The sequence below is a fragment of the Cervus elaphus genome, chromosome 14 (genome assembly GCF_910594005.1).
Source record: "Cervus elaphus chromosome 14, mCerEla1.1, whole genome shotgun sequence".
In the NCBI taxonomy this organism is placed as follows: Eukaryota; Metazoa; Chordata; class Mammalia; order Artiodactyla; family Cervidae; genus Cervus; species Cervus elaphus.
Genome location: NC_057828.1, coordinates 46,720,815 through 46,748,472, shown reverse-complemented (window position 1 = coordinate 46,748,472; position 27,658 = coordinate 46,720,815). Strand labels below are relative to the sequence as shown.

Here is a 27,658-nt window from a genome sequence, read left to right as displayed (position 1 = left end):
TCATTAAAAATGCAAGCTGTGCTTCAGCAAGAGGTTAGCGTGAATGATTCATAGAGATCTCTCTCTCTCTAGCATAATCTTCCTCTCCTGGGACTTTCCTTTGGACGCTTTATCAAACCACTCAAGCTATTATTAAAAATGCTTCCCCTCGATAAGAGAGAAAAAAAACACGTACCCATTCCCAGTCCCCACTGCCTCTTCCATCTGAGTGATTTATACTTTTTTCAGTCAAAAGTAAAATTAATTCTTCATCCTCCACATGTTTTTGTAACCATTTCTTTTCACAAAGCATTTAAGATTATTTTATAGTATTCAAAACACAGAATTTCCTATTTTTAAAAGTTAGAGGCTTTCATTCACTTACCTACATTTCAGGGTGAATGTTGGTATTTCACTGAGATTAAAGGAAATTTACCTTTTGTTTGATGGATTTTTAAAAGATTTTAAAATGTTAACTACTCAAAGTCACGGCATTCCAAATCTAAATTCAATTCTCTTTGATTTAAAAATGCTAATGAAAATGGCTATTTCAATGCAGCAGCATCTGGCTCATTACAACATTCAGTTTTAACTAATAAATCCTTAATTATTAAACTCTGGTGTTCAATTTCTTTCACAGGGATCAGCCAAACACACATTGCTACAATTATAAATACCTGGGATAAATTAGTTACAACAACACATCATAGAAAAGCCTTCTTCTTGCTTCTCCGGCTGTTAAATATGACCCCAAGCATGTCATAAGGAACATATATTTGAGACAGCACCATTAAACATTTGGGCTCTGTCGTGCGTAGGCGCTGCATTTATTGGCTAGCAAATATTTAACTCTGCTGGGTACTCAACATTAATGCATAGAGCAATTTGTCTGCTTGTGCAAACGGACAGGTTTTTTCCAAGTGCCTTTTCAGATAAACGTGTCAAAACTGAATGTAATCATATGCCCTCATTCTGGCTTTACAAAGCTGACTCTGCCTCCCCCTAGCTTGATGTTTTTATTAAGGTGCCCCTGGATACAGACAAGCAAGGTATTATTGCATATCATGATGTCTAGTAAAGGCTGAAATCCCTGAGAGAATATGTTTGGTTTTAATGTATGTTAGGAAGTTTATCATTTTTCTCTCCCACTCCTAATTCTTTTCTGTTTTGGCTCTTTTTTTTCCTCCCTTTTATAATCAGCAACATCGACAGGACTGACTGAATATTTTACAATGGAGTCGCAGAGTACGTGTGTTCAATCGTTTGGCTTCCCAGAAGATTCATTACAGTTACATTAGAAAGTCAAATCAGGCAATTCTGCAGTCTGGTGAAAGCTAGCATATGAAAGGAGGTTAATACAAAAGAATTTCATTTTAAACAGAGGACATTTAGGACCTTAAAAAGCAACATTATGATAAAATTTCCAAGATATTTGTTCTGGCCTTAGCACAGGCTTTACAGGTCTAATTTCAGAGACGTCTAAATGCTTTTCTAGGAAAGAGTGAGCGCATGAATGGGAGGAAATTGTTTGATCTGCAGGGTCTGCCATTTTAATGATCGTCACACGGAGAACACCACAAATATATGGTTTACCCTCACTCTTGGGAAGAGAATCCATGTGTTCTCTGATTACGCTGATAAAGTAGGAATCAAGTAAAAGTCAAGGTGTATTCATTTAAATCCTTATAAAGGTTATGAGTGATTTTTAATACACATCTTTCTGAGTGTAAATAAAACTAGGGGTTTTCAGGTCTCAATATGTATTTATATGACAAAATCTATAAATTGATTTTTTTTCTCCATGATTAGTAGCAGGTACAGAAAAATCTCAGACATACATGTGTTTAACTGTTACTTGTGTATAAATGACTTCTCTCTCACTAGACTTCAGACCTCAATAAACTCCTAACTAACCTTATTTGTTTCCAGTGGTTTATGGATAAGCAAAAATTAAAAATGACTACCTATTGGAATGAAAAGAGAAACACAAGCTCCTTGATTCAATATAGCAGATTTACAGAATACAAATTTCAAATACAAAGACTCACCTTTTGTAAGAGCTATTCGGAAGCCTAAATATCAAGGCAAGAGGGGAAGAGTGGCTAGCAGAGGTGACAGCCAGGAACGGCACTGTCTTCAGCGATACCTTTGGCAGCAGTACAGATGGACTTCAGAGGCCACTGGCTATGCTTAATTTAATATGAAGCTAAATACAGTCAAAACATCTGGTGCACTATTGATGGTTATCATGATAAATTAAATCTGACATCACACACAAACCCATTCAAACATTCTATTCAAATCCTTTTTAAAGCTAACATACACTTAGATGTGTTCTTCATCTCCTCTAATAGTCTTTTCTTTTAGAAAAGGCAGGTTTTGTGGGGTCTAATGTTTACATAATTGCAGGGACTTCTTTAAGGAAAAAGACTACAAAATGTGGTATATAAAATGCCTAGGGGCTCATGCAAGTGAGGGTCCCTTTGGTGTAAGCTCCATTAGCTCCATGGACAATCCACCACTGGGGAGGGTTGAAAAGCAGTGTAAGGCAAAAACAAAATGGTACATACCAAGTGGCACATGAAATTGGTAGGAAGAATTTAAAAATCTAAAAGGCAGACCCTTTAACTGACAACCTGTAAAGGAGCAAAAAAATAAAAGACTTTCTAAGCAGGCACATCAGCAAAAATAAACTGCCTTCGTAGAATGGATTTATCACATATTCATAAAATGCAGAACCCCCCAAGTCTGCGGCAGACCACTGGAACAAAAGTACTATATTATAAAGGAGAAAGTAAATAAAAGAACTTACCATTTTATAATAGCTATAGGACAAGGGACAAGTATTTTTATGAGCAACCATTTCATAAAACAGAATTAGATCATCTCTAACAATTTGCTGTTTTAAAAGGCAGAAGACCACTTGTAACTGAAATAACTACTGCCTAAACGGCTCTATTCCAATTCTTGCATTTTTTATTGCACTGTTGTGAATGATCCCATGAAAAGAACTCTTAATCCCACTGCTACAGAAAATCAGCCCCACTCACCTACACTCTTTTAAACAAAAAAGACCTAAACCCCAAGTCTGAATTTGAAGGGAGGATAGCATTTTATATAATAAATTCAGTACAATCAAAATGAGAACTATATTTCTGTTTAACTTTTCTCATCTTGACTCAAGAGCTATGGGGGGAAAAGTTATTAAAATTAACACATCAAACTATCATAATTCTGTCCTTTTTATTACTGGTAATATTCTCTCTAAAATATTAGTCTGCTTTGCTGAACTAGTGTATCTTTTTGAAAGTTCTCTTTGATGATCAGTATCACTTTATCACTAGGAAAAAAATGTGCAATTTATATTAATTTGGCACTGAAAATAATCTCTTTAGTTTTAGTGGGTTTGAAATTTTGAAAATTCCCTCAATAGAAAGTCACTTACTTTTCTTCACTGCTTTCAGTGATGAAAGATAATGAAGCTACTTGCCAGTCAATATAAAACACACATACAAAAATAAAATGCCAAGAAATGGCAAGTGTCACAAGGTAAATATTTTCCTACTGCTATTAAGTGAAATTTATTTCTAATAACTACTATTCTGTATAATCTTTCTATAGATTAGCAAGTTACTGCTCCATTTTTTTCTTCACTAAATAATTTTTTCTAAAATTAACACTGAAGAAATACCACTGGAAATTCTCACCCTCTGCCCGTAACTAACTGAAAGGCTGCCAAAATCAAACTCTCTTTAGCATCACCAATCTAACACTTAATGTGATGCTCTACCAAAAGGGACCAACAGTTCACAGATTTCCCATAATCTTATCAGAAGAGCACATATAAAACAATGAGAAGAAAACAGGATAAGCTCATTGTCCCTGTCTGTGTTCTTAATTCTCCCCTACTGATCAAACACTGGATTAAGAGAACTAGTAGAAAATACTGCTAGCTGTTTAGCTGGACTTCATCTCTTTTTTTCCACTCCCAAGTAGAACTTCAACCAAAATACACTCTATAAAGACGCTGAATATTTAATACCATATAAAACACAAAATGGGTTATTCTCTCAACAGAAGGTACAATCTAAGAAGATATTTAGTGCAGATTATCAAAGAAAACAAGTATTTATATCACTGAAAAGTTATAATTTTTCCTGAGAAAAACTAAAATTTAATATATTACTGTTAATTATTGCCTCTTCCTGACACATTAATTTAAATGCAGTTTTTTTTAGGGTTTCCCAGGTAGCGCTAGTAGTAAAGAACCTACCTGCCTATGCAGAAGCATGAGAGATAAAGGTTCAGTCCCTGGGTCAGGACGACCCCCTGGAGGCTTTTTTATAAGAGGAAAATTATTAGATCAGGCTCCGCATCTCAGGACTGACTCGATGGAATATGGAAAGGAAACGTTATCCTTTCAATAGGCAAGGAGGAAAAACATATTCAACAAAGAGAAAGAAAAGACTAAAAGCACACAGCTAAAACCAGGGTACCTCAGGCCTTTGTTGGTATAGGCTCAAATTAGAGCTTTTTTTTTTTTTTTTTTTTAAAGGAATGAAAAGACTTTTGCAGTTAAATTTTTTCAAATCAAATCATGAGCCAGCTAGGTAAAGCTCTGTGGTCCCCATTCTCCACCTTCCCTTTCCCTTATCTCTGCCACCTTCAGATCAAAGAGCAACTGCCAGCCCCAGCCCCAGGGCAGGCAGGCAGTAGCCACTGCCACGGAGCAGAGAGCACAAAGGTTTCATCTGGCCTCTGTCTGTGCAGAGCGACAGCCACGCATCACTGCTCTCTATATGATCCTACCCTCGAGTCACCTGTAAAAGCATGAAGAGAAACAAAGCATGCACAAAAATTATGGGATACTGATTCCAAGGTAGAATTTTTTTTTAAACTTTGTGTTTTTAAAAAAAAAAAACTAAAAACAAAACAAACAAACAAAAAAAAACTACACTCATCCATGTATTCAGTCCTTCAATCAGCCATGTGTCAGGCATAATCCCCACTGACTACTGGGAAAGGAAGTGAAGATAAACAGTCACAACATGATGGGTGGAGTGCTAATAAAAGGGGTCAGGAAAGGCTTCCTGAAGGAAATGACATCTAAACTGAAGCCTGAAAAGTTAAATAACTAAGAGCTGAAAAGGCAAGGAAGAAGGGAAGAACATTTGCCACCAGAGAAAAAGCTTTACCCAGGTAATTAATACATCCACGTTTGTATTTTTAAAAGCTCAAAAGGCTCCCAAGAAGATAGGAAAGAGCTAGTAAGTACAAGAAAAGATGCTAAACACCATTAGGGAAACACATACCAAAACTAAGATCAGTTCACACCCTCCAGGACGGTTACAATCCAAAAAAAAAAAGAATACAGGACTTTCCTGGTGGTACAATGGATAAGAATTCGCCTGCCAATGCAGGAGGCAAGGGTTTGATCCCTGGTCCAGGAAGACCCCACATGCAGAGAAGGAACTAAGCTCCTGTGTCATAATTACCGAGCCTGTGCTCTAGAGCCTGGTAGCCACAACAGGAGAAGCCACTGCAAAGAAATGAAGAGTGGCCCCCGCTCACTGCAAGGAGAGAAATCTCACACAAACCAAAAAAGACCCACTGCAGCCCCTCAAAAATTTTTGATTAATAAAAAATAGATTAAAAAAAAATAGATTAACAAAAAGTGTTATCAAGGATGTGGAGAAACTGGAACATTCATTGTTGATGGGACTGTAACATGGTATAGACACTTTGGAAAACTGTTTGGCAACTACTCAAAATGTTAAAACATAAACGGGCTGTATGACCCAACAATTTCGCTCCTAGGTGTATAAACAAGAGAAATCTAAACCATGTCCATACAAAACTTTGTACGACAATGTTTACAGAAGCATTTTTTACAGCCAAAAAGCAAAACCAATCCAAATATCCATCAACTAATGAATAGATAAATAAAAAGTGGTATCTCCATACAATGGATAGTTATTTGGCAACAAAAAGGAATGAAGTATGGATATATGTTACAACATGGATGAATCTTAAAAACATCATGGTAGACAAAGATGCTGGTCACAAAAGACTGTATGATTCCATTTATGTGAAATGTCCAGAACAGGCAAACACATAGATTCTGAAAGTGGCTGGTTATGGCTGGCGGTGGGGGTGGGAGGGGCAGCGGTGTGGAGAATGGGGAAGAAATGGGAGTGACTGCTAATAAGCACAGGGTTTCTTCTAGGAGTGATTATATGCAGGTCAAGAAGCAACAGTTAGAACTGGACATGGAACAACAGACTGGTTCCAAATGGGAAAAGGAGTACGTCAAGGCTGTATATTGTCACCCTGCTTATTTGATTTATATGCAGAGTACATCATGAGAAATCCTGGACTAGATGACGCACAAGCTGGAATCAAGATTGCTGGGGAAAATATCAATAACCTCAGATATGCAGATGACACCACACTTATGGCCAAAAGCAAAGAACTAAGAGGACAGTGAAAAAGTTGGCTTAAAACTCAACATTCAAAAAAAAAAAAAACAAACAAAAAACTCAACATTCAGAAAACTAAGATTATGGCATCTGATCATATCACTTCATGGCAAATAGATGGGGAAACAATGGAAACAGTGACAGACTTTATTTTGGGGGGCTCCAAAATCACTGCAGATGGTGACTGCAACCATGAAATTAAAACACGCTTGCTCCTTGGAAGAAAAGTTATGACCAACCCAGACAGCATATTAAAAAGCAGAGACAATACTTTGCCAACACAGGTCCATCTAGTCAAAGCTATCATTTTTCCAGTAGTCATGTATGGATGTGAGAATTGGACTATAAAGAAAGCTGAGCACTGAAAAATTGATGCTTTTGGACTGTGGTGTTGGAGAAGACTCTTGAGAGTCCATTGGACAACAAGGAGATCCAACCAGTCCATCCTAAAGGAAATCAGTCCTAAATATTCATCGGAAGGACTGATGCTGAAGCTGAAACTCCAATACTTTGGCCACCTGATACGAAGAACTGAAAAATACGACTTATTGAAAAGACCCTGATGCTGGGAAAGATTGAAGGCGGGAGAGAAGGGGACGACAGAGGATTAGATGGTTGGATGGCATCACTGACTCCATGGACATGAGTTTGAATAAATTCTGGGAGTTGATGATGAACAGGGAAGCCTGGCATGCTGCAGTCCATGGGGTTGCAAAGAGTCGGACATGACTGAGTGACTGAACTGAACTGATATGTTCTAAATTGATTGTGGTGGTGGTTGCATAACTCTGTGAACATACTAAAAATAATTGAATTGTATGCTTTAAAAGAGTGAATGGTTTGCTATAGGGCTGTTATAAAACGAAACAAAAATATCAAAAGGACTACAGTGGTGAAGAATACATCAGAAAGGCACAAGATTTGAACAAGTAGCCTGGTTTACAAGTTGTAAAGTAACTTGGCAGAGAGACAGTGGTCTGAACTAGAATAACAGGAGTGGGAGGAGATAGAAGAAAAAGAAACAATACTTGGTTTACAGACAGTGGGAATACAAGAGGGTGTTTACACTACGCAGGGTTTCTAGCTTAGATATATGAGAAGCACTTCTTGAAACAGGAAAACAAGGAAAGACATGTTTGGGTTAAGGGAAATTTACTGTATTTTTAAGTTTAACTATTTCTATAAAAGTTGTATAAGCACTTGGAGAAGGTTTTGTTTCAAGAGGTTATAAGCTTTCCCAGTCTGGCATGTGTCTATTCAATTTTTAAATGCAATTTACTGCTAGTTATGTTTATAAATGGAACTGGATGTTAAAGGTAATTAAGTCTGTTCAAGTTGAATTAATCAATAGTTATCTTGAAAGTTATTTTTCGTACATTTTTGTATAAAATGTACTGAATACATGAATAGACTAATGAGATTTATAAATTAAATTTGGGACTTAAGGAAAACCGGGTTTTACATTTTTTAACTTTAATAAAGTGACTATTAATGTTGAACACCACTAATTATAAGTAGTCAGGTATGACTGACATGTAGCACTGGTGACTAGAAATGGAGAAGTTCCAGTCTGATGGCTTTTATTTTCTCTGTGAAATTAAGCAGTGAGGTCACCTGTTCAAAAGGTGGAAAGAAAGGATAAGAGGAAGGGGAACAGAAATGCTAGGTCTAATGATCAGTTGAAATAAACGTGACGGGTAAGGGAGAAGGGGACAGGAGGACCACCTGGCATTGGCACTGGCCTGGTTTGGATGTAGAGACCATGACCTCACAAAGGCATTCATCAGCTACATGATGCTTTTGTCTTTACAATTACTTAGTATGACTTTCTTCCAAACAATGTTACATGAACTTGGTCACTCTAAGGTATAAACATGCTTCCAGACTTTTGATTTTCAACTGTACTTTAAACACAGAAATAACTAAAAGGAGGGAATTCCCTGGCAGTCTAGTGCTTAGGACTCCACGCGTTGCACAGATGCAGGTTCAATCCCTGGTTGGGGAACTATTAATAAGATCCCACCAACACAAGACATGGCCAAAAAAATATAAAATTTCCTTTAAAAAAAAAAGGAATAACTAAAAGGAAAATTTGTTTATTTTCTGTAGGTAAAGAGAAGTACTTCTGGTAAAGAGAAGTACAATTGTTTACATATCATCTATGGTAGTTTGGGAGCTACGAGGGCAGAGTTTAGTAGTTGTGACAAACACCACCCTACCCACAAAGTCTAAAATATTTACTATATAACCCTTTACAAAAGTGTCTACTGACCTGTGCTCTGGCTAAGGGCTTCAAAAAAGCTGTCTGGAACAGGTAAGAGAAAAGGAAACTCCATAAGCTACAATCACTAAGTGAAGAAAGAATTCCTGATATTTACACCATCTAGGTTATAAGAAAAAACTAAATCTTAAAACTATTTTTAAAAACCTTAAAACTCTAGACAGTTTTTATTCATTTGTGGCAATGGTTTGGTAAGAGTAAAAGACTTTATTTACATGGGAGAAAACTTCTGTTGGGTTTTACCCTTAGGAAAGAAGCAATTACAAAGAAAAAAACTAAAAACACATTCAGCAGATTTATTTAAATACTGCACTTCAAAATAAAATAAAATACTGCACTTCTAGCCCCATCCCACTGGAGAAGGAAATGGCAACCCACTCAGTATTCCTGCCTGGAGAATCCCAGGGACGGCGGAGCCTGGTGGACTGCCATCTATGGGGTCGCACAGAGTCGGACACGACTGAAGCGACTCAGCAGCAGCAGCAGCAGCAGTCCCATCCCACAGTGATTCTCAGGAACTCCTAATCCATTAAATGACTGCCGGGGCACAAAATGAAAGCAAGCTGCCTAACTCATAGTGAAAACCTTCAGACACTGAATTCTGAATTATTCTAAAGGGTATTAGTATTTTTAAAGTATGCTACTATGATGAAGATTTTCTAAAACAAAATCTGAAACAACCACTACCAAAAGCTTCTATGTCCTGTAGTCCAGAGTTGGCACCACTGAGCACAGCGTAGTCATCTGTAACAGAGAACATGCTGGCCTCAGAAGATTACTGTGAAGATTAAGGAAGGTTTTGTTACCAGGTACTGTACCTGACTCAGAGTGGGCACTTAATCTTTTATAAACACAACTGACTGGAAGAGGTCATTCCCAAGGAATTATGGATGATGAGGGTTTTACTTTCTCAACAATGCAAACCTACATTTTGAACACTATAGAAGCATTTGGTCAAACTTGGATCTAAGATGAAATGTCACCTACTGATTCAGGCTCAGGACGAAGACTGCCTCAGTTTACTTACAGCCCTTCTTCTTACTTTTGAATTACCAAAAAGTTAAAACTTTTTAACTATAAAAATTTCTCAAAAAAAAAAAAAATTCTCTACTACTTGATATCTTAAAGATCTAAAAGTCAAATATCTCTCTAAACAGAATGTCTAAGAAATACTGCATTCTTTGAAATGCTATAGCTACAACATGAAATTACAGTAAATCATATCCAGATGGTATGCCTTTCATAACAAGTCTCATCCAAAGAACGCAGTTAATGGATTAAGTTGTCACTTTTCTACAACTCACTATTAACTGGAGGCAAAAGAAAGAATATAGTCACTACGTAAAACTACAACAATAGCATCATTTCCAGAATTTATAACACACCAAATAAAGTTCTCATTCACATTTTATATTATGAATCAAGTTTTTTATATCTTTAAATTTTTCCATGAAATGTTTACAATATATAGACAAGCACTAGAGAATACAAGAGACACCCATATACTCACTTTGTTGTTGCTATTGTTCAGTAGTTAAGTCATGTCTGACTCTCTGTGACCCCCTGGACTGTAGCATACCAAGCTCCTCTGTTATCCATTATCTCCTGGAGTTTGCTCAAATTCACATCCACTGAGGCGGTGATGCTATCTAACCATTTCATCCTCTACCATCCTCTTCTCCTTTTGCTTTCAATCTTCCCAGCATCATGTACTAACTACCCAGATTTAACAAATGTTAACATTTTGTCATATATGCTTCAGATCTCTTTTCCCTTAAAGCACTTAATAGTACAGTTATGGTTAGATGCTCTCCACACACTTTTTTTTTTTTTTTAATACTCCAAAAGGACCAGACACAGCCAAACTTCAGGGTTCCTGGATTTTTTTGGAGGGGGAGGGGTGTCAAACTGTGCAGCTTATGGGAGCCTAGTTCCCTGACCAGGGATTGTAACCAGGCCCTCAGCCATAAAAGTGCAGAGTCCTAACCACTAAACAGAATTCCCCCCGGATTTTTTTTTTTAATCCATTAACATCGCACTTTTATTACCTTGTTTAAATTCTCCACCAAATCAATGTTCAGCCTGCAGCAAAAAATTACTATTTTACTATTGTTACACAAACCTAATGACACTAAATAATCTTTAAAAAAAAAAAAAAAAAACCCTATTAGAGGAGTTCCCTAATGGTCTAATGGTTAGAACTCTGCACTTTCATTGTCTGGGCCCAAGTTCAAGGGATCTACAAGCCATGTGGTGTGCCCCACTCCACTAAAAAAATAAAATTAAACAATAAAGCTATCCTCAGAAAGACTATAAGATGGATGTATTTGCCATCACCTATATTATTAGCATTCTCGTTCACAGTTTGGTTTTTAAATGATTCCTTAGATCTGCACTGTCCAATACAGTAGAAACAACCACACATGGATACTAAGCACTTGCATTATGGTAATCCAAACTGAGACATAAGTGTAAAATGCACACTGAATCTCAAATACTTAGTATGAATAAAAAGAATGTAAAAAAAGCATTAGTTTTACATTATTTACATGTTGAAACAATCTTTTGGACACAATAGGCTAATTTCACATCTTTTTTTAAAATGGTTACTAGAAAATGTTAATTACATATGTAGCTCATAGTTAACACCCATTATAATGTCTATCACACAGTGCTGTCCTAGATATACCAAAGTAGCACCAGAATAAGAACTACAATTTCAGAACAAGACAAGAATGTCCACTCTCACCACTTCTATTCAACACAGTATTGGAAATCCTAGGTACAGCAATCAGACAAGAAAAAGAAAAAAAAAAGTATCCATTTTGGAAGGGAAGGGGTAAAACTGTCATTATATGCAGGTGACAAGATACTATATATAGGAAACTCTAAAGACTCCACACAAAAACTATTAAAATGGTAAACAAATGCAGTAAGGTAGCATGATACAAGATTGACATACAGAAATCAGTTGCATTTCTTTACACTATGAACTATGAAAAAGGGAAAGTAAAAAAAAAAAAAGATCCCTTTTAAAATTGCATCAGGAAATAAATAATATACTTAGGAATAGACCTGACCAAGAAGGTGCAAGATTTATATGCTGAGAACTATAAAACACTAGTGGTAAAGAACCCACTTGCCAATGCAGGAGATGTAAGAGACAAAGGTTAGATCCCTGAGTAGGTACGATCCCCTGGAGGAGGAAATGGCAACCCACTTCAGTATTCTTGCCTGGAGAATCTCATGGACAGAGAAGCCTGGCAGGCTATGGTCCACAGGGTCACAAAGGGTCAAACATAACTGAAGCAACTTAGCATGCACACACACACATAAAACACTGATAAAGGAAATTGAATCTGCTTCAAAAAAAATAGAAAGATATCCCACACTCTAGAAGAATTAATATTGTTATAACGGCCATACTACCCAAAGCAATCTACAAACTTAATGCAATCCCTATCAAATAACTCAGGACATTTTCACAGAACTAGAACAAATAATCCTAAAGTTTACATGGAACCACAAAAGACCCAGGATTGTCAAAGCAATCCTGAAGAAAAGAACAAAGTTAGAAGACATAACCATCCCAGACCTCAGACAATACCCACAAAGCTATAGTAATCAAAACAACACGGTATTGGCACAAAAACTGATGTATAGATCACTGGAACAGAACATAGAGCCAAGAAAAAAACTCACACACCTACAGTCAATTAATCTTCAACAAAGAAGGCAAGAATACACAATGGAGAAAAGACAGTTTGTCAACAAGTGGTGCTGGGAAAACTGAAGAGTCGCATGTAAATCAATGAAGTTAGAACATTCCCTCACATTGTACATAAAAATAAACTCAAAATGACTTAAAAACTTAAATAGAAGGCATGATACCATAAATCATAGGGGGACAACACCGGCAAAACATTCTCTGACATAAATCACAGCAATGTTTTCCTTAGGTCAGTTTCCCAAGGTAACAGAAATAAAAGCAAAAATAAACAAACAGGACCTAATCAAACCTATAAGTTTTTGTACAGCAAAGGAAACCATAAACAAAACAAAAAGACAACCTACAGGAATGGGAGAAAATATCTACAAATGATATAACCAATAAGGGCTTAATTTCCAAAATATACAAACAGCTCATACAACTCAATAACAAAAATCAAACAACCCAATCAGAAAGTGGGCAGAAGACCCAAACAGACCTTTCTCCAAAGAAGACATGCAGATGGCCAATAAGCACATGAAAAGATGCTCAACATCGCTATTAGAGAAATGCAAATCAAAATCACAATGAGGTATCACCTCACACCAGTCAGAATGACCATTATCAAAAAGTCCTCAAAATAAATGCTGGTAAGAGTATGGAGAAAAGGGAACCTTCCTACACTGCGGGTGGGATATAAACTGATACAACCACTATGGAGAACAACATACAGGTTCCTTAAGAAAACTAAAGATAGAGTTACTATATGATCCCGCAATCCCACTCTTGGACATATATCCAGAAAAATTCAAAAAGAGTCAGACTAAGCAACTAACACACACACACACACACACACAATGAACTTATTTACAAAACAAACAGACTCACAGACACAGAAAACAAATCTATGATTACCAAAGGGGAAAAGGGGTGAGAGGTAAATTAGAAGTTTTGGATCAACTGATACAAAATACTATACATAAAATAGATAAACAACAAGGTCATACTATATAGCATGGGGAACTGAATTCAATATCTTGTAATAAACTATAATGAACAGGGAAAAGCACAGGGAAAAGAATGTTTATGTATGTGTATATACATTGGCTCATGTATATATATGGGCTTCCCTTGTGGAGAAGCTAGCTTCCCTTGTGGCTCAGCTCTTGCCTGCAATGTGGGAGACCTGGGTTCGATCCCTGGGTTGGGAAGATCCCCTGGAGAAGGGAAAGGCTACCCCCTCCAGTATTCTGGCCTGGAGAATTCCATGGACTGTGAGTGTGTGTGTGTATACATGAATCACTCTGTTGTATACCAGAAAGCAACACAACATTGTAAATCAACTATCAGTTCAGTCACTCAGTCATGTCTGACTCTTTGCAACCCCATGGACTGCAGCATGCTAGTCTTCCCTGTCCATCACCAACTCCAGGAGCTTGCTCAATCTCATGTCCATGGAGTCAGTGATGCCATCCAACCATCTCATCCTCCGTCGTCCCCTTCTCCTCCTGCCTTCAATCTTTTCCAGCATCAGGGTCTTTCCCAATTAGTCAGTTCAACTATACTTCAATTAAAAAAAAAAAAAAAAACCAAAACTACAATTTCAGAATGAAGACAGAGAAAAATATGCGAAAGTCTAGATGGTCAAAATGGTTGTTATCTAGGTGATTTAGAGAGAAGAATACTATTTAGGAAAAAGTAGGACCCCCAGATTATTCTTCTACATCACTAGGACACCCCAAATAAAACTCTTTGCTTCATTTCATTCTACTCATGTATATCTAGAAAATTACTTTCTTTTCAGAAGTGAATTTTTTAGCAACTTAAATGGACTGAAAACAGATCTAATACAATTCATTCATCCATTTCACAATTTTTATTAATCAGGACTGGGAATACTCTGGTATCCCTGGTGGCTCAGATGGCAAAGAATCCACCTGTAATGTGGGGGACCTGGGTTCAATCCCCGAGTTGGTAAGATTCCCTGGAGAAGGGAATGGCTACACACTTCACTATTCTTGTCTGGAGAATCCCCACGGACAGAAGAGTCTGGTGAGCCACAGTCCACGGTATCACAAAGAGTCGGACACGACTGAGCGACTAAGCATAGCACAGTAGATACAGCAGCTACCACTGTGACTTACTTTCTGGTGTCTGGGGGGGTGGGGGGGAAGCAGAGATATGTAAACAATGAACAAGTTAACAAATAAGTTAAAAAAATTTACTTCAGAAAACTGTTTTGAAGAAGTTATATGAAAAAAGTCAGTAGTCATTTTTTCCAGTCCAATCCTATCTTTAGAATAAGCTTTTAGGAGTGCTTGGAAGCTGTAGACACTGAGATTTATTTTAGTGGGTGATAAATTAGTTATTTCAATGTGTTCATACTGCAAGCTCATTTTCTGTGTAAATATTTTCAATCAAAGCATTCTGCAAAACACGTGTACTATTCCCAAGGACAACACACAAGAAAACACGAGGCAATTTATGTCATTGTCATGATTCTCATAATACTTAAATGCCCAATTTGACTTTTAATGCTTCATTAAGGGCGGAAAAAATCAGTGATTATTTACCCTTTTCCAATGAAGAAAGGCAAATAAGAATATCTTGCTGTAAACATAGCAAAATAACTTCCTAATTGTGAAGCACCCAGCATTCTTCAGTATAAATCTTCTGGTCCAGGAAATGGCACAAAGACCCAGGCTGACAAAGTCAACTTCCTCTCATGTAAAAAAAAAAAAAAAAAAATCAACTCCCCAAATCCTCAGAGTTCATACTCACAGAAAATGTTTATATACATGGCCATTTAACTGCACAACTGAGTTGGCCTTCATAAATGATGTGTCAGTCAGGTCAACAGTTAAAATCACCCCTTCACTACCGCCAACTCTCAGTGCAGCCACATTCCAAAACACTCTGCAGCCATTATAAGCCATATTAACTTCAAAACACAATATACATTTGGGTGAGGAAAATAGAAATGTCCAGAATGTTAGAAATGTCCAACAATAATTGAATTCCGTCAGTAAATTATAGCAACTTCATACCACAGAACACTGCACAGTTACTAAAAATAATCCTGAAAGTAAATTTACTGACATTGGATGACATGAAAACATTCATATTTTACTGAATAAGCAGTAGTTGCAAAACATATCTAATGTGATACCATTTTTAAATGGATTAATACTGCCTATGAAAAAATTTGAAGAGCATATCACAAATAGTTAAAATTAAAAATGGTATATACGTGTGATATCAATGATATTCAACCAAATGAGATAAAGAGAAAAGGGAATTACAGAAAAGTCACAGAATGCTAGCAGAACAATCTCTGGGTGGTCTTTCCCCCTATTTACAGAAGTCTTTGACATCTGTTTCAGTCTTCCTTCTTGCCTGGGTCCTACCATAATCTAGGTGATGCAACAAGACAGATACCTGTCTAACAGCCAGGTGCCTGATCCCCATTGTTGCTGTTTAGTCACTAAGCCATGTCCAACTCTTTTGCAACTCCATGGACTATAGCCTGCCAGGCTTCTCTGTCCAAGGGATTCCCCAGGCAAGAACAGTAGACTGCCATTTCCTTCTCCAGGGATCTTCCTGACCCAGGGAAGGATTAAATCCATGTCTCCTGATTCCTAGATAACCTCAATCCCAGTATTCTCCCTCTTCACTCCATAAAGCCATTCACTTATACAGTCACAACTTGCTCTGTTGTCTGAAATCAACTAATTCAAAGGCATTCTATTCAGACCTCGGCCCTCAGCAATCCTGAATAATCGGATAAATTTGTTCAAAAGAATCTTTCCCTCCTCTGGTCCTGTTTTCTTCCTGTCAGGATGGTTCAGAGTTCATACTCTCGTTCATACTCCCTGTATAAACTAGGAATTTCATATCTCCCCCCTCATTTTGATAACCAATTTAAAAACTATACCCAACTTATTGAACTTCAGTAAATTAAAAAATGAATCAAAACAGATTACTATCTTACTACATAGAGGAGAATCAAACTTTACCTTATCTTCTCCAGGCTCCTGCTGCTAAGTCCCTTCAGTCGTGTCCAACTCTGCAACCCCACAGACGGCAGCCCACCAGGCTCCCCCGTCCCTGGGATTCTCCAGGCAAGAACACTGGAGTGGGTTGCCATTTCCTTCTCCAGTGCATGAAAGTGAAAAGTGAAAGTGAAGTCGCTCAGTTGTGTCTGACTCTTAGGGACCCCATAGACTGCAGCCCACCAGGCTCCTCCATCCATGGGATTTTCCAGGAGATAAATCATAAAACTGCTCAAGTATTGGCGTGCATTTTAACTCACGTACGGTCCATCCCTCATCTCCTGCTTTTTCCTCAAAATTATTTCATTATTCCAACAGAGCAAGATTCAATCATGTAAATGATCTAATCCTCATACCTTCTAATATTCATCTAGTCTCTAAATTCTTTTTAAATCTTTCCTACATCTGTATTTCCCAGCACTTTATATCAAATATACAGGGTAGGTATTCCAAAAACACTGAAATGCTTGAATGCTTTCGTCATTTATGCTTTGTATATTTTGTATACAAAGTATATATATTTTTGTATGCTTTTTAATTAATCTAATTTTCACAGCACTCCTACAAGATAGGTACTATTATTATCTCTACTTTATAGACAAGGAAACTGAGCCCTAGAGAAGTTAAATAATTCCCTCATTAATATAATATACTATCGGCAGAGCTGAGATTTTAACCCAGGCATCTGGCTTTCAGTCTGCTTTTGACCATCATGTCACACTGCCTCTTAAACCAAAGCTAACCTTTTGATTCCTTAACTGAGAAATCTTTCCATTGAAAAATGGTTAATAATTTCAACATACGATTTAAGTAAACATCAATTGGTACATACTTTTCATACCAACTGTAATAATCCCAAAGGCCTTACAGATATATCTGCTTATCGTTCAGAACACAATAATACATTCTTTCTAGATTCATAAACCATTTCGTATACACAATTTCCTAATTTGAGTTCACTTTAAATAGTTCGGTGACTTTCTAAATTTTTTCATTTACCTGAAGTTATTAGGTACTTTCTTCCCCCAAGATTGTCTCATTCTATTTTGAGTATGTAATGCACAATTCAGAGAAGGCAATGGCACCCAACTCCAGTACTCTTGCCTGGAAAATCCCATGGACGGAGGAGCCTGGTAGGCTGCAGCCCACGGGGTCGCTAAGAGTCGGACATGACTAAGCGACTTCCCTTTTACTTTTCACTTTCATGCATTGGAGAAGGAAATGGCAACCCACTCCAGTGTTCTTCCCTGGAGAATCCCAGGGACGGAGGAGTCTGGTGGGCCTCCGTCTCTGGGGTCACACAGAGTCGGACACAACTGAAGCAACTCAGCAGCAGCAGCAATGCACAATTTGTCAGATTTTAAAAATAAGTTTTCCTCTTTCCAATGCCTCTAAAACCATCAATATTTGACCTTCCCCTTAAGTATGTTCTCTTTTATTGAATGTTAAAATAACATCAAAGTCAAAAATTAGAACTATTTATTCTGAGTGAAGCCAGTAAGCACTTAAACCTTTGAAGGAATTCTAAGTGGAGCAAGAAAGCCATCAATATTTTATCTGCTAACATTTACACGGCAACCTACTTGAAACAGTAAGTTGTATGGCTGTTTCCATTTCTGGAAGGTATTGGCTTATCTAAGAAATCCAGATTTCCTCTTTGCCCTTCTAGGAAAAAAAAAAAAACTGTCAAGTATCACTGAATATGTTTCTTGTGTTTTATATCATCAAAATTTAATAATAGAACTAACTGAAGAAAAGAAAAAAGACAGACTGAACTTAGCTTCAATTTTTAGAACTTCTTAAAGAAAAATATCAATAAAATGGGAAAACAAAACAGCAGAGAATATTTTATTTTCTAAATGAAAGAAAAATACAGTTTTTTGGGATTCCTTGTCAGTCCAGTGGTTAGGACATAGCACTTTCACTGCCGTGGCCTGGCCTCAACCCTGGCTGGGGAACTAAGACCCTGCAAGTCACCCAATACAGCCACAAAGAAAAAGAAAAATACAGTTTCAGATGGGTCACTGTAAAACAAAATTCGTCATAATTTTAAGGAAAGATGTAGGATGTAGAAAAAGTAGAAAAAGCTGCAACTACCCAGACCTCAATTTGAACCCCAAATCTGATATCACTACTAGCAGTGATGAAACAAAGTGAAAAAGTGAAAGTGAAGTCACTCAGTCGTGTCCGACTCTGTGACCCCATGGACTGTAGCTCACCAGGCTCCTCCGTCCATGGGATTTTCCAGGCAAGAGTACTGGAGTGGGTTGCCATTCTCCAAATCTCCATTTCCCCACCTGGAAATCAGTAATAATTCCTCTCTGGAAGAATGGGGTATTAGATGTAATTAGAAAATACAGCAGCTAAAGCAATCCCCCTATTGCTAAAGCAATTTCACCATACTGAGCTAAAAGCAAAGAAATGGCTCACCTCAAGTTATCAGCCATTATATAAAACTTGTCTAATGTATATACTATTTTTTTTTAAATTTTTTTATTAGTTGGAGGCTAATTACTTCTAATGTATATACTATTAGACAAAGTATCAAAATAACTCCTGATCACCTGCACAGACCATTGTTTTATTTTTTTTTTTTTTTTAGGTTTCCAAATATAATATTGATTTTAATTTTTTTATATATATTTTTTTTTATTAGTTGGAGGCTAATTACTTCACAACATTTCAGTGGGTTTTGTCATACATTGACATGAATCAGCTATAGAGTTACACGCATTCCCCATCCCGATCCCCGCTCCCACCTCCCTCTCCACCCGATTCCTCTGGGTCTTCCCAGTGCAACAGGCCGGAGCACTTGTCTCATGCATCCCACCTGGGCTGGTGATCTGTTTCACCATAGATAATATACATGCTATTCTTTCGAAACATCCCACCCTCACCTTCTCCCCACAGAATTCAAAAGTCTGTTCTGTACTTCTGTGTCTCTTTTTCTGTTTTGCATATAGGGTTATCGTTACCATCTTTCTAAATTCCATATATATGTGTTAGTATGCTGTAATGTTCTTTATCTTTCTGGCTTACTTCACTCTGTATAATGGGCTCCAGTTTCATCCATCTCATTAGAACTGATTCAAATGAATTCTTTTTAACGGCTGAGTAATATTCCATGGTGTATATATACCAGAGCTTCCTTATCCATTCATCTGCTGATGGGCATCTAGGTTGCTTCCATGTCCTGGCTATTATAAACAGTGCTGCGATGAACATTGGGGTGCACGTGTCTCTTTCAGATCTGGTTTCCTCAGTGTGTATGCCCAGAAGTGGGATTGCTGGGTCATATGGCAGTTCTATTTCCAATTTTTTAAGAAATCTCCACACTGTTTTCCATAGTGGCTGTACTAGTTTGCATTCCCACCAACAGTGTAAGAGGGTTCCCTAGGCCATTGTTTTAAAGTCCCTCTGCTCTATTCAGCTAAAGGAAGCTGGTTCTTGATGTGTAGTCTGAACAAGTCATCTACTTTTTTCCCAGCTGAGACTTGGTTATACCTTTTTGAACAGAAAATTGCTTTGTTAGGCACACTTCAAGTGAAAGTTCAAACTGGGGCAACTCAGAGCAGACTGGATCACATCGAATGCCAAGCATCCACATAATCCAGTTTTATGACAGATGCTGTCAAGTCCCTAGAGAATTACTAGACATGAAAGAAGTATACTGCAAGGCATAAGAAATTACTAGTCACCTTTATAACCTAAAATTTAACCTTAATAGTCAAATTTATAATAAACTGACTGAAAAACTTCTCAACTATGCCAAAAATCATGACTTATTAATACATTTTAGCTGATTAGTGGGAAAAAAGCAATTAACCAAGTTCCTTAATTATCAAAAAGTGATACTTAAAACACTTCCTTTTAGAGATCCCTATTCATTTTAATTTTTGATAGCACTTATGTGTAAGGGGGCAAACAAATCAGAGAAAATAGTGTAGAAGACTTCAGTTTTTTACACAGAATTTAAAAGAAAGTTTGTTCTAATGTTTAGAAATGCAGCTACTGAATAATTTCACTTATAATATCAAAACTCACTTACACTCTATCCTAAGGAAACAACTGTAAATATGAGAAGACACATCTTGCTACAACACAAACTCCATGAGAGCAGAGATTTTCTTCCTATTTCTATTTATTCATTACCATATCCTCACTGCCTAGAAAAGTGAAACAGCGATTAGATATTTATTGAATTTTTTTAAAGATCCATACAGTGTTATTTAGAGTAGTAAAAAATTGATAACACTTATGAAATAGTATACATTCATTATAATGATGAAGACTATATAACTACACAGAAGTGCTTTTACTTTTTTAAATGACTTTTTTTTTCTGAACCACACTGCGTGGCTTGCAGGGTCTTAGTCCCCCAACCAGGGGTGTACCCCAGGTCATGACAGTGAAAGCACCAAGTCCTAATCCCCACCCCACCAGGGAATTTCCAAAATAACATTCTATTAAGTATTAACTTAGACATTAAGAAAACTGGGTTCCAGTATCAACTCAATCATTACTCTAACTTGTGCTCTGGGGTAAACGACGGTCTGTCTGGGCTCCAGTACCTTCTGTGAACTGCTTCCCCTACTTCTCGGCCCTCACTGGTCCATTCTCAAGCAAAGATTACAGGGAAAAGAACACACCCGAGCTACCTCAGCAAGCAGAGACTGACCAAATGGCACAGAAACGGGTAAGCAACCTGCACCAAATCAATGAGATCTGCCCTATCCACCCAGACTGAGAGTTTCTTGGTGATCAACTCTTCAAGCCACACTGACATAGAACCACCCATTTTAACTCTAGGGCCCAAAGGCAGACTTGAAGCACTCTACAATAAACAGAGCCAGCAATTTAGGTCATCTGATCCTAGAGAACAATGCCACCCAGGGTGCACCAAAACATCAAGCCCAACTGTCAGAGCAACAAGAAAACACAGTACAGGTGGAAAGGGAGCAACTTCCAGCAACCTGCTGGAAATGGAAAACATGGGTCTTCATGCCAGCCAACAACTCTTATACAAAAGAATAGGCTGCTCACCAATCTGCTGGAGGAAAAGCAGCTGTTCTCAAGTCCTTGGAATAAAAACCACTACCCCCTTACTCTATTCACCTGAGACAAACCCGTAAGGACACTATTTTACAGACTCTTTCTGATGAAAAGCTCAAAGATTTTGCAAAAGCATCATTTGCCCTTCAGCACCTACTTCCCTCCCATTTTCCTCACCCCACAGCCACACTGTGTCAGCAGCCATTGTAGAGCCCCCAGAGGAAGTGCAGGGCGATGCTCAGGAGCACAGACTCGAGCCAGACTGCCTGGGTGCAAAACTTGGCTATGCCCCTTCCGAGCTGGGTGACTTTGGGAAAGTTACCTGAAACTTTTTGTGCCTCCACTTGGGGACAATAAAATAACATAAAAGATTATTATAAAGGTTAAATTCGTGTAGAACAGTATCTGAGTAACTGCTGCTGCTGCTGCTGCTGCTAAGTCACTTCAGTCGTGTCCGACTCTGTGTGACCCCATAGACGGCAGCCCACCAGGCTCCCCGTCCCTGGGATTCTCCAGGCAAGAACACTGGAGTGGGTTGCCATTTCTTTCTCCAATGTGTGAAAGTGAAAAGTGAAAGTGAAATCATTCAATCGTGTCCGACTCTTAGTGACCCCATGGACCACAGCCTACCAGACTCCTCCATCCATGGGATTTTCCAGGCAAGAGTACTGGAGTGGAGTGCCATTGCCTTCTCCGATCTGAGTAACTACTTAATGTCAAATCAAAAATTTCTAATGTAAGTAAATGATTTGTGCAAAGGTCTATTCCTTATAAGGAAAACTAAAAACACTTAGCAATTCTTGTAGTTAATAATTACCAAACCACAAAAATTCTTAATACAAAAGAAAAATCTCCAGGGAGAAAGTATACTGGTGCCCTATAGTTTTACTGGCAAGCTATAAGCCAGGAATTTCTAACCTGCCGGTTCATGGGGGGATTCAGGCAGCCCCTAAGTCCCCTGAAATTACACAAAATTCAGACATTAAGATACTTCTATATTCTTATACCTCCTGTCTTAAAAAAATTTTTGTCTCTTCACTAAATGTCTACTACTTGCAACTATTTAATTCTCCTTTCATTCTCTCTTAGACGCACTCCAATAAGGCCCTTGACTCCACTGAAACAAACCTTGTAAAGATCATCTCTGACCTCCACCATGCTAAAATCAGTGATCAATTCTCTGTCCTAATCTGACCTGGTTTAGCAGAATTTTCCCCCAGTACATCTCCCCCTCTTAACTTGATATACTTTTCCACTCTGTTTCCAGGATGCCATCTACTATCTGTTACAGTTTTTCCTGGTTTTCCATTTTTGCTGATCTCTTCTCAGCAATTTTTGTTGCTGATTCTTCTCACCAGTCTTCTCATTTTAGTTCCTGACACCACCATCCTTTCTAGCTGCTCAGTTTCAAAATCTTGCAATCATTCTTGACTCTCCCCTTTCACCCCAAACCTACTTCAAAATCCATCAGAAAATACTGCTGCTCTACCTTCAAAATACATGCAGAAGCCAAACACTTCTCACCCTCTCACTGCTACTATCCTGGCCTGAGTCACCATCATTTCTCACATGGATTATTATTATAATAGTCTCCTACCTATCTCCTTATTTCTACCCTTTTGCCCCAGTCTATCGCTAATACAGCTGAGTAATCTTTTAAAAATACAAATCATATGTCATATCTCTGCTCAAAACCTTCCAATGCCTTCCCATTTGAATTTAAGCCAAGATCCTTAACAGGACTCCTGGGGCACCAGAGATCTGCTTGCCCCTACTCCCTTACCAGTACACTTTAGCTTCAGAGTCGATACAGATGAATTGTCGTTCAGTCACTCAGTTGTGTCTGACTCTTTACGAGCCCATGAACTGCAGCACACCAGGCTTCCCTGTCCATCACTAACTCCCAGAACTTGCTCAAATTCATGTCCATTGAGTCATTGATGCCATCCAACCATCACATCCTTTATCGGCTACTTCTCCTCCTGCCTTCAATCTTTCCCAACATCAGAGTCTTTTCTAATGAGTCAGTTCTTTGCATCAGCTGGCCAAAGAAATGGAGTTTCAGCTTCAGCATCAGTCCTTCCAAAGAATATTCAAGGTTGATTTCCTTTAGGATTGACTGGTTGTATCTTCTTTCAGTTCAAGGGACTCTCAAGAGTCTTCTCCAACACCACAGTTCAAAAGCATCAATTCTTCAATGTTCAGCCTTCTTTATGGTCCAACTCTTACATCCATACAGATGAATGGTAGTCCCCAAAAATTTAAGTGAAAGTCCTAAACCTCCAGTTCCTGTGAATTCGACCTCATTTGGAAAAATAGTCTTTGTAGATGTAATCAAGTTAAGAATGTCAAGATGAGATCATCCTGGATTTAGGGATGACATACAGAGGGAGAAGAAACAGCGAAATGAGGACAGAATCAGGGACTGGAGTGGTGAGTCTCTAAGCCAAGGGCTGCAGGCAGCAACCAGAAGCCAGGAGAGAAGCATGGAATGAATAGGACCTCAGAGCCTCCAGAGGGAACCAGCTCTGCCAACAACTTGATCTCAGAGTTCCAGCCCCAAAACCATGAGAGAATACATTTCAGCTATTCTCAGTAGCCCAGCCTGTGGTACTTTGTTACAACAGCCCGGAAGCTAACACAGCACCCTTCCCCTCTGGTCCTGCTCCAATCACCCTGTCTTCCTGGCTCCCACCTTTGTGCTGGCCTTTCCCTTCTGCCTGGAATGCTCAAACTCCAGAACTCCAAATGGCTAACCTGAGCACCACCTTTATCAATAAATCGCAACAATCACGACCCTTCCCTTCTGAACTGTGCTTTTTCCACAGCATTTAACACATTCTAATATACTGCACAATGTTCTTATTTATCATTTTTCTGGCTAGATGGCTCCACTAGAACATAAGCTTCACAAAGGCGAGGTTTGCTGGGTGGGGGGAGGAGGGAGGGCGGGAGCTAGGGAAGCATGGGAGTTTTTTCTCTTTTGTTCATTGATGTCTCCTAAACATCTATAAATATGTCAGGTAGATAGCAGCCATCTGATATATATGCTGAATAAATCTGTTGAATGAATGATGTCTTTTTCTGGAAAGAGAGTCCAGTTTTCCTCATAATAAAGTGACCTGATACCCCAGAGGAAGAGTTTAAGTCTTTGTTTTAAATCTTTAAGTGGCTAAGGAAAAGAGGATTCTAAAATTCTTACTGAATTTTAGACCCGAACCCTTAAAAAAGCAAACAAAAACCAACAAATACTCAATACTTACTATCTTGCAAACAGCAGATATCGCAAGTTTAAATTCCCTCTTCAAAAGCCAAATTTTGTTTTAAAAAAAGAGAGAGATGCAATCCACTTCAATTTAGTGGCTTGTGAAACAATTTCACCCACTTTTCACAGAAGCTTCTACACTAAAGGGTGTCCCTGGCCTAAGCTACTTCTCTCTATGGCTAAAGTAATAAAGAAGAGCAGCCATAAGTGTGAAGCACTCACATAAGTCAATGTCGTTTCGCAAACCTTAAGAACACTGTCAAATACTTTTCTCTACCTGGCTATAACTCTATGCAGAACACAGGAGTAGAACCAAAGCAAACCTTAACTGTCTAGCATTAGTATGCTGTAAACAAATATTTACCCAAAATACAACATCATTGTTTACAAGGCCTTGAGAAACTGTTGTAGAATAGATGTCATTTACATCCACAGCTTAGGATGAACCATAAAGCATGACGACGGGGAGCAGTCGAGGAGCAGCCGAGCACGGCAAAACTTGTTAATGGATCTGATAACAGCAGAAAGGCACCCACTGCATTCCTTATTATTATTGCTACAGCGTATTTCACAGTTAATACTAAATAGTCCTCCTTGAACACAAACCATACTAAGCACTAGAATTCAGCATATAATTCATCCAAGTATATACTCTTCAGACATACTTTTTATATTACATAAATGACTATTACAGAAGGAAATCTGAACATCTGACATTATGGAATTTGTCTTGTTCCATCAGTAAATGGATTAATAATACAATCAAGTCCCAGGCCTTACCTTTCCTGGTTCCTTTCCCCACTTCACCAGTTTAAGTTAATTTCTACAAGACCTACCAAATACTCAGAAGAAAAAGGCATTCTGAATACTATAAACTCATGTTCAACAAGAGGATTACCTTAAACTGTTTTTTAACTAGTGGTAAAATTTTCCTCTCTCCAGACACAGCACTTCACTGAGTCCAAACCTGACCACTCGCATGATCCACACCACCCCTACCCTATCCAAGCCCCAGTGCTGCCTCTCCTGGTTTCCTGCAACAGCCTCCTCCCCAGTCTCCCTGCTTCCACTCTGAATGGCAACAGTCTTCTATGCAATAGCCTTTCAGGATCTCTTTAAAAGAGAAATCTGATCCTGCTACACCCCTGACCAAAACCTTCATTGGCATCCCTTACACTTAAGAGCAAAAGCCAGAGGTCTCACCGTGGTCAAGGGTGACCTGCAAGACTTGCCCCTGACTGGTCTACTGATCCTTAACCACACAGTAGGCTCCCATCTCAGGACTTGGGCATTTGGCATGCCTTCTGCCTGAAATGCTCTGTTCCCAAATCTCTGCATGGTTTTTATCGTGTTCAAGGCCCAGAGAAGCTGTCCCTGAAAACCCTACTTCACAGGATCCGCCATCCATTCCATCACTGTCTCTCCCCTGTCTAACCAACATAGTTTCTTCACTTTATAATTTGTTTAATTTGAATGACAGAGGTATATTTTCCTTACTCAAAATGAGATCTGGACCAAAAAATGTGATTTTCTTATATGCCACTCCCTAAGAAGTTGGATACAATATATAAATATTTTAAATACCCATCTTTTTAAAAATAATTCCATGCTTTGTGTATGGTTTTTCCTTATCACTTTTTATCTAAAAGCACTGAAAAGTAGTACAGTATGTACAAGAAAGTTTATGGTAGTAGTACTAGATATAGTAGGAAAAAGAATAATGGAATAATGAAAATAATGGAAATAACCTAAAGGCCCAGTACCACACACCAATACCACATTTGCTGCTGTTTAGTCACTAAGTTGTGTCGGACTCTTTTGCAACCCCCATGGACTGTAGCCCACCAGGCTCCTCTGTCCATGGAATTTTCCAAGTGAGAATACTGGAGTGGGTTGCCATTTCCTTCTCCAGGGGATCTACCCAACCCAGGAATTGAAATCCCATTTCCTACATTGGTAAGTGAATTCTTTACCACTGAGCCACCTGGGAAGCCCCACCAATACCACATATCGATACCACAGCATGGCCCAAAAAAAGCAAAAAACAAATTTTATATATATATATATATATAAAAAGAAATAAATACATTAAAAAACAATACAACGATCATAAATAATGAGTATCCAGAAATGAAGAAGTGTTTAGGAGATATAAAGGTTTTTTTTCTTTAATGACAACGACAAGCAAGCCTAACCTTTACTCTGCTCAAGTATTTACTAACAAGCACGCGCCCTGTGCCTGACCCACTGGGCAGACCAAGACTGGGCGGGAGCTCTGAGCTCTGGGGGGCAGGCTGAGCAGGCACTTTCAGTGTGGTGACATGTCCCAGGTAGCACAGTTGACAAGGGAGAGCGAAGCTGAAGGCAGCCCTGACTGAGGAAAGGCTGTCAGATAAAATGTTCCCTAAATACTGAGACTTGAAGAAGAAAACAAGAGGGAACCAGGAAAAAAGGGGGGAGGGGGTGAAGGAAAGAGGAGGATGAAGCAGAGTGGGTGTCTGGTGTGAGAGGCAAGAGAAGAGATGAAACAATCATACATAATATATGATTTGATTTTTTTTTTTAGAAAACTAAAATAACTTCTGCATTTAGTGACAAGATTTTGGGTAAGAAATTTTTATAAGATATGATACTAAATAAAAGCCAACTGTGACTCTTCACCAACTATTTGGCCTTCTAAGAGCCTATTTTGTCCTGCAGCTATTTCTCTTTCCTCCAGTCCATCCCACCATCTGACCAAATTACAAGCAAGGACAGGAAGCAGCTTTAACAGCACATGAGCACATACATGTCCTTCCCAGGACTGCCCAGTGCACCTCCTACGGCCACATTACAAATCTG

At 38.4% G+C, this 27,658-nt stretch overlaps 2 protein-coding genes across 4 annotated transcripts in view; one reads left to right on the top strand and one right to left on the bottom strand.

Moving 5' to 3' along the window:
- The window catches only part of LOC122707429, a 146,906-nt gene that overhangs the window by 45,592 nt on the left and 73,656 nt on the right, over positions 1-27,658 (top strand). Inside the window, exon 2 of the mRNA XM_043922901.1 lies at positions 21,737-21,855. Coding sequence (XP_043778836.1) covers positions 21,737-21,855 — 119 coding nt within the window. The remainder of the gene's footprint in view (positions 1-21,736; positions 21,856-27,658) is intronic.
- The window catches only part of RERE (arginine-glutamic acid dipeptide repeats), a 409,293-nt gene that overhangs the window by 355,876 nt on the left and 25,759 nt on the right, over positions 1-27,658 (bottom strand). The gene's annotated exons all lie outside the window — the stretch shown is intronic.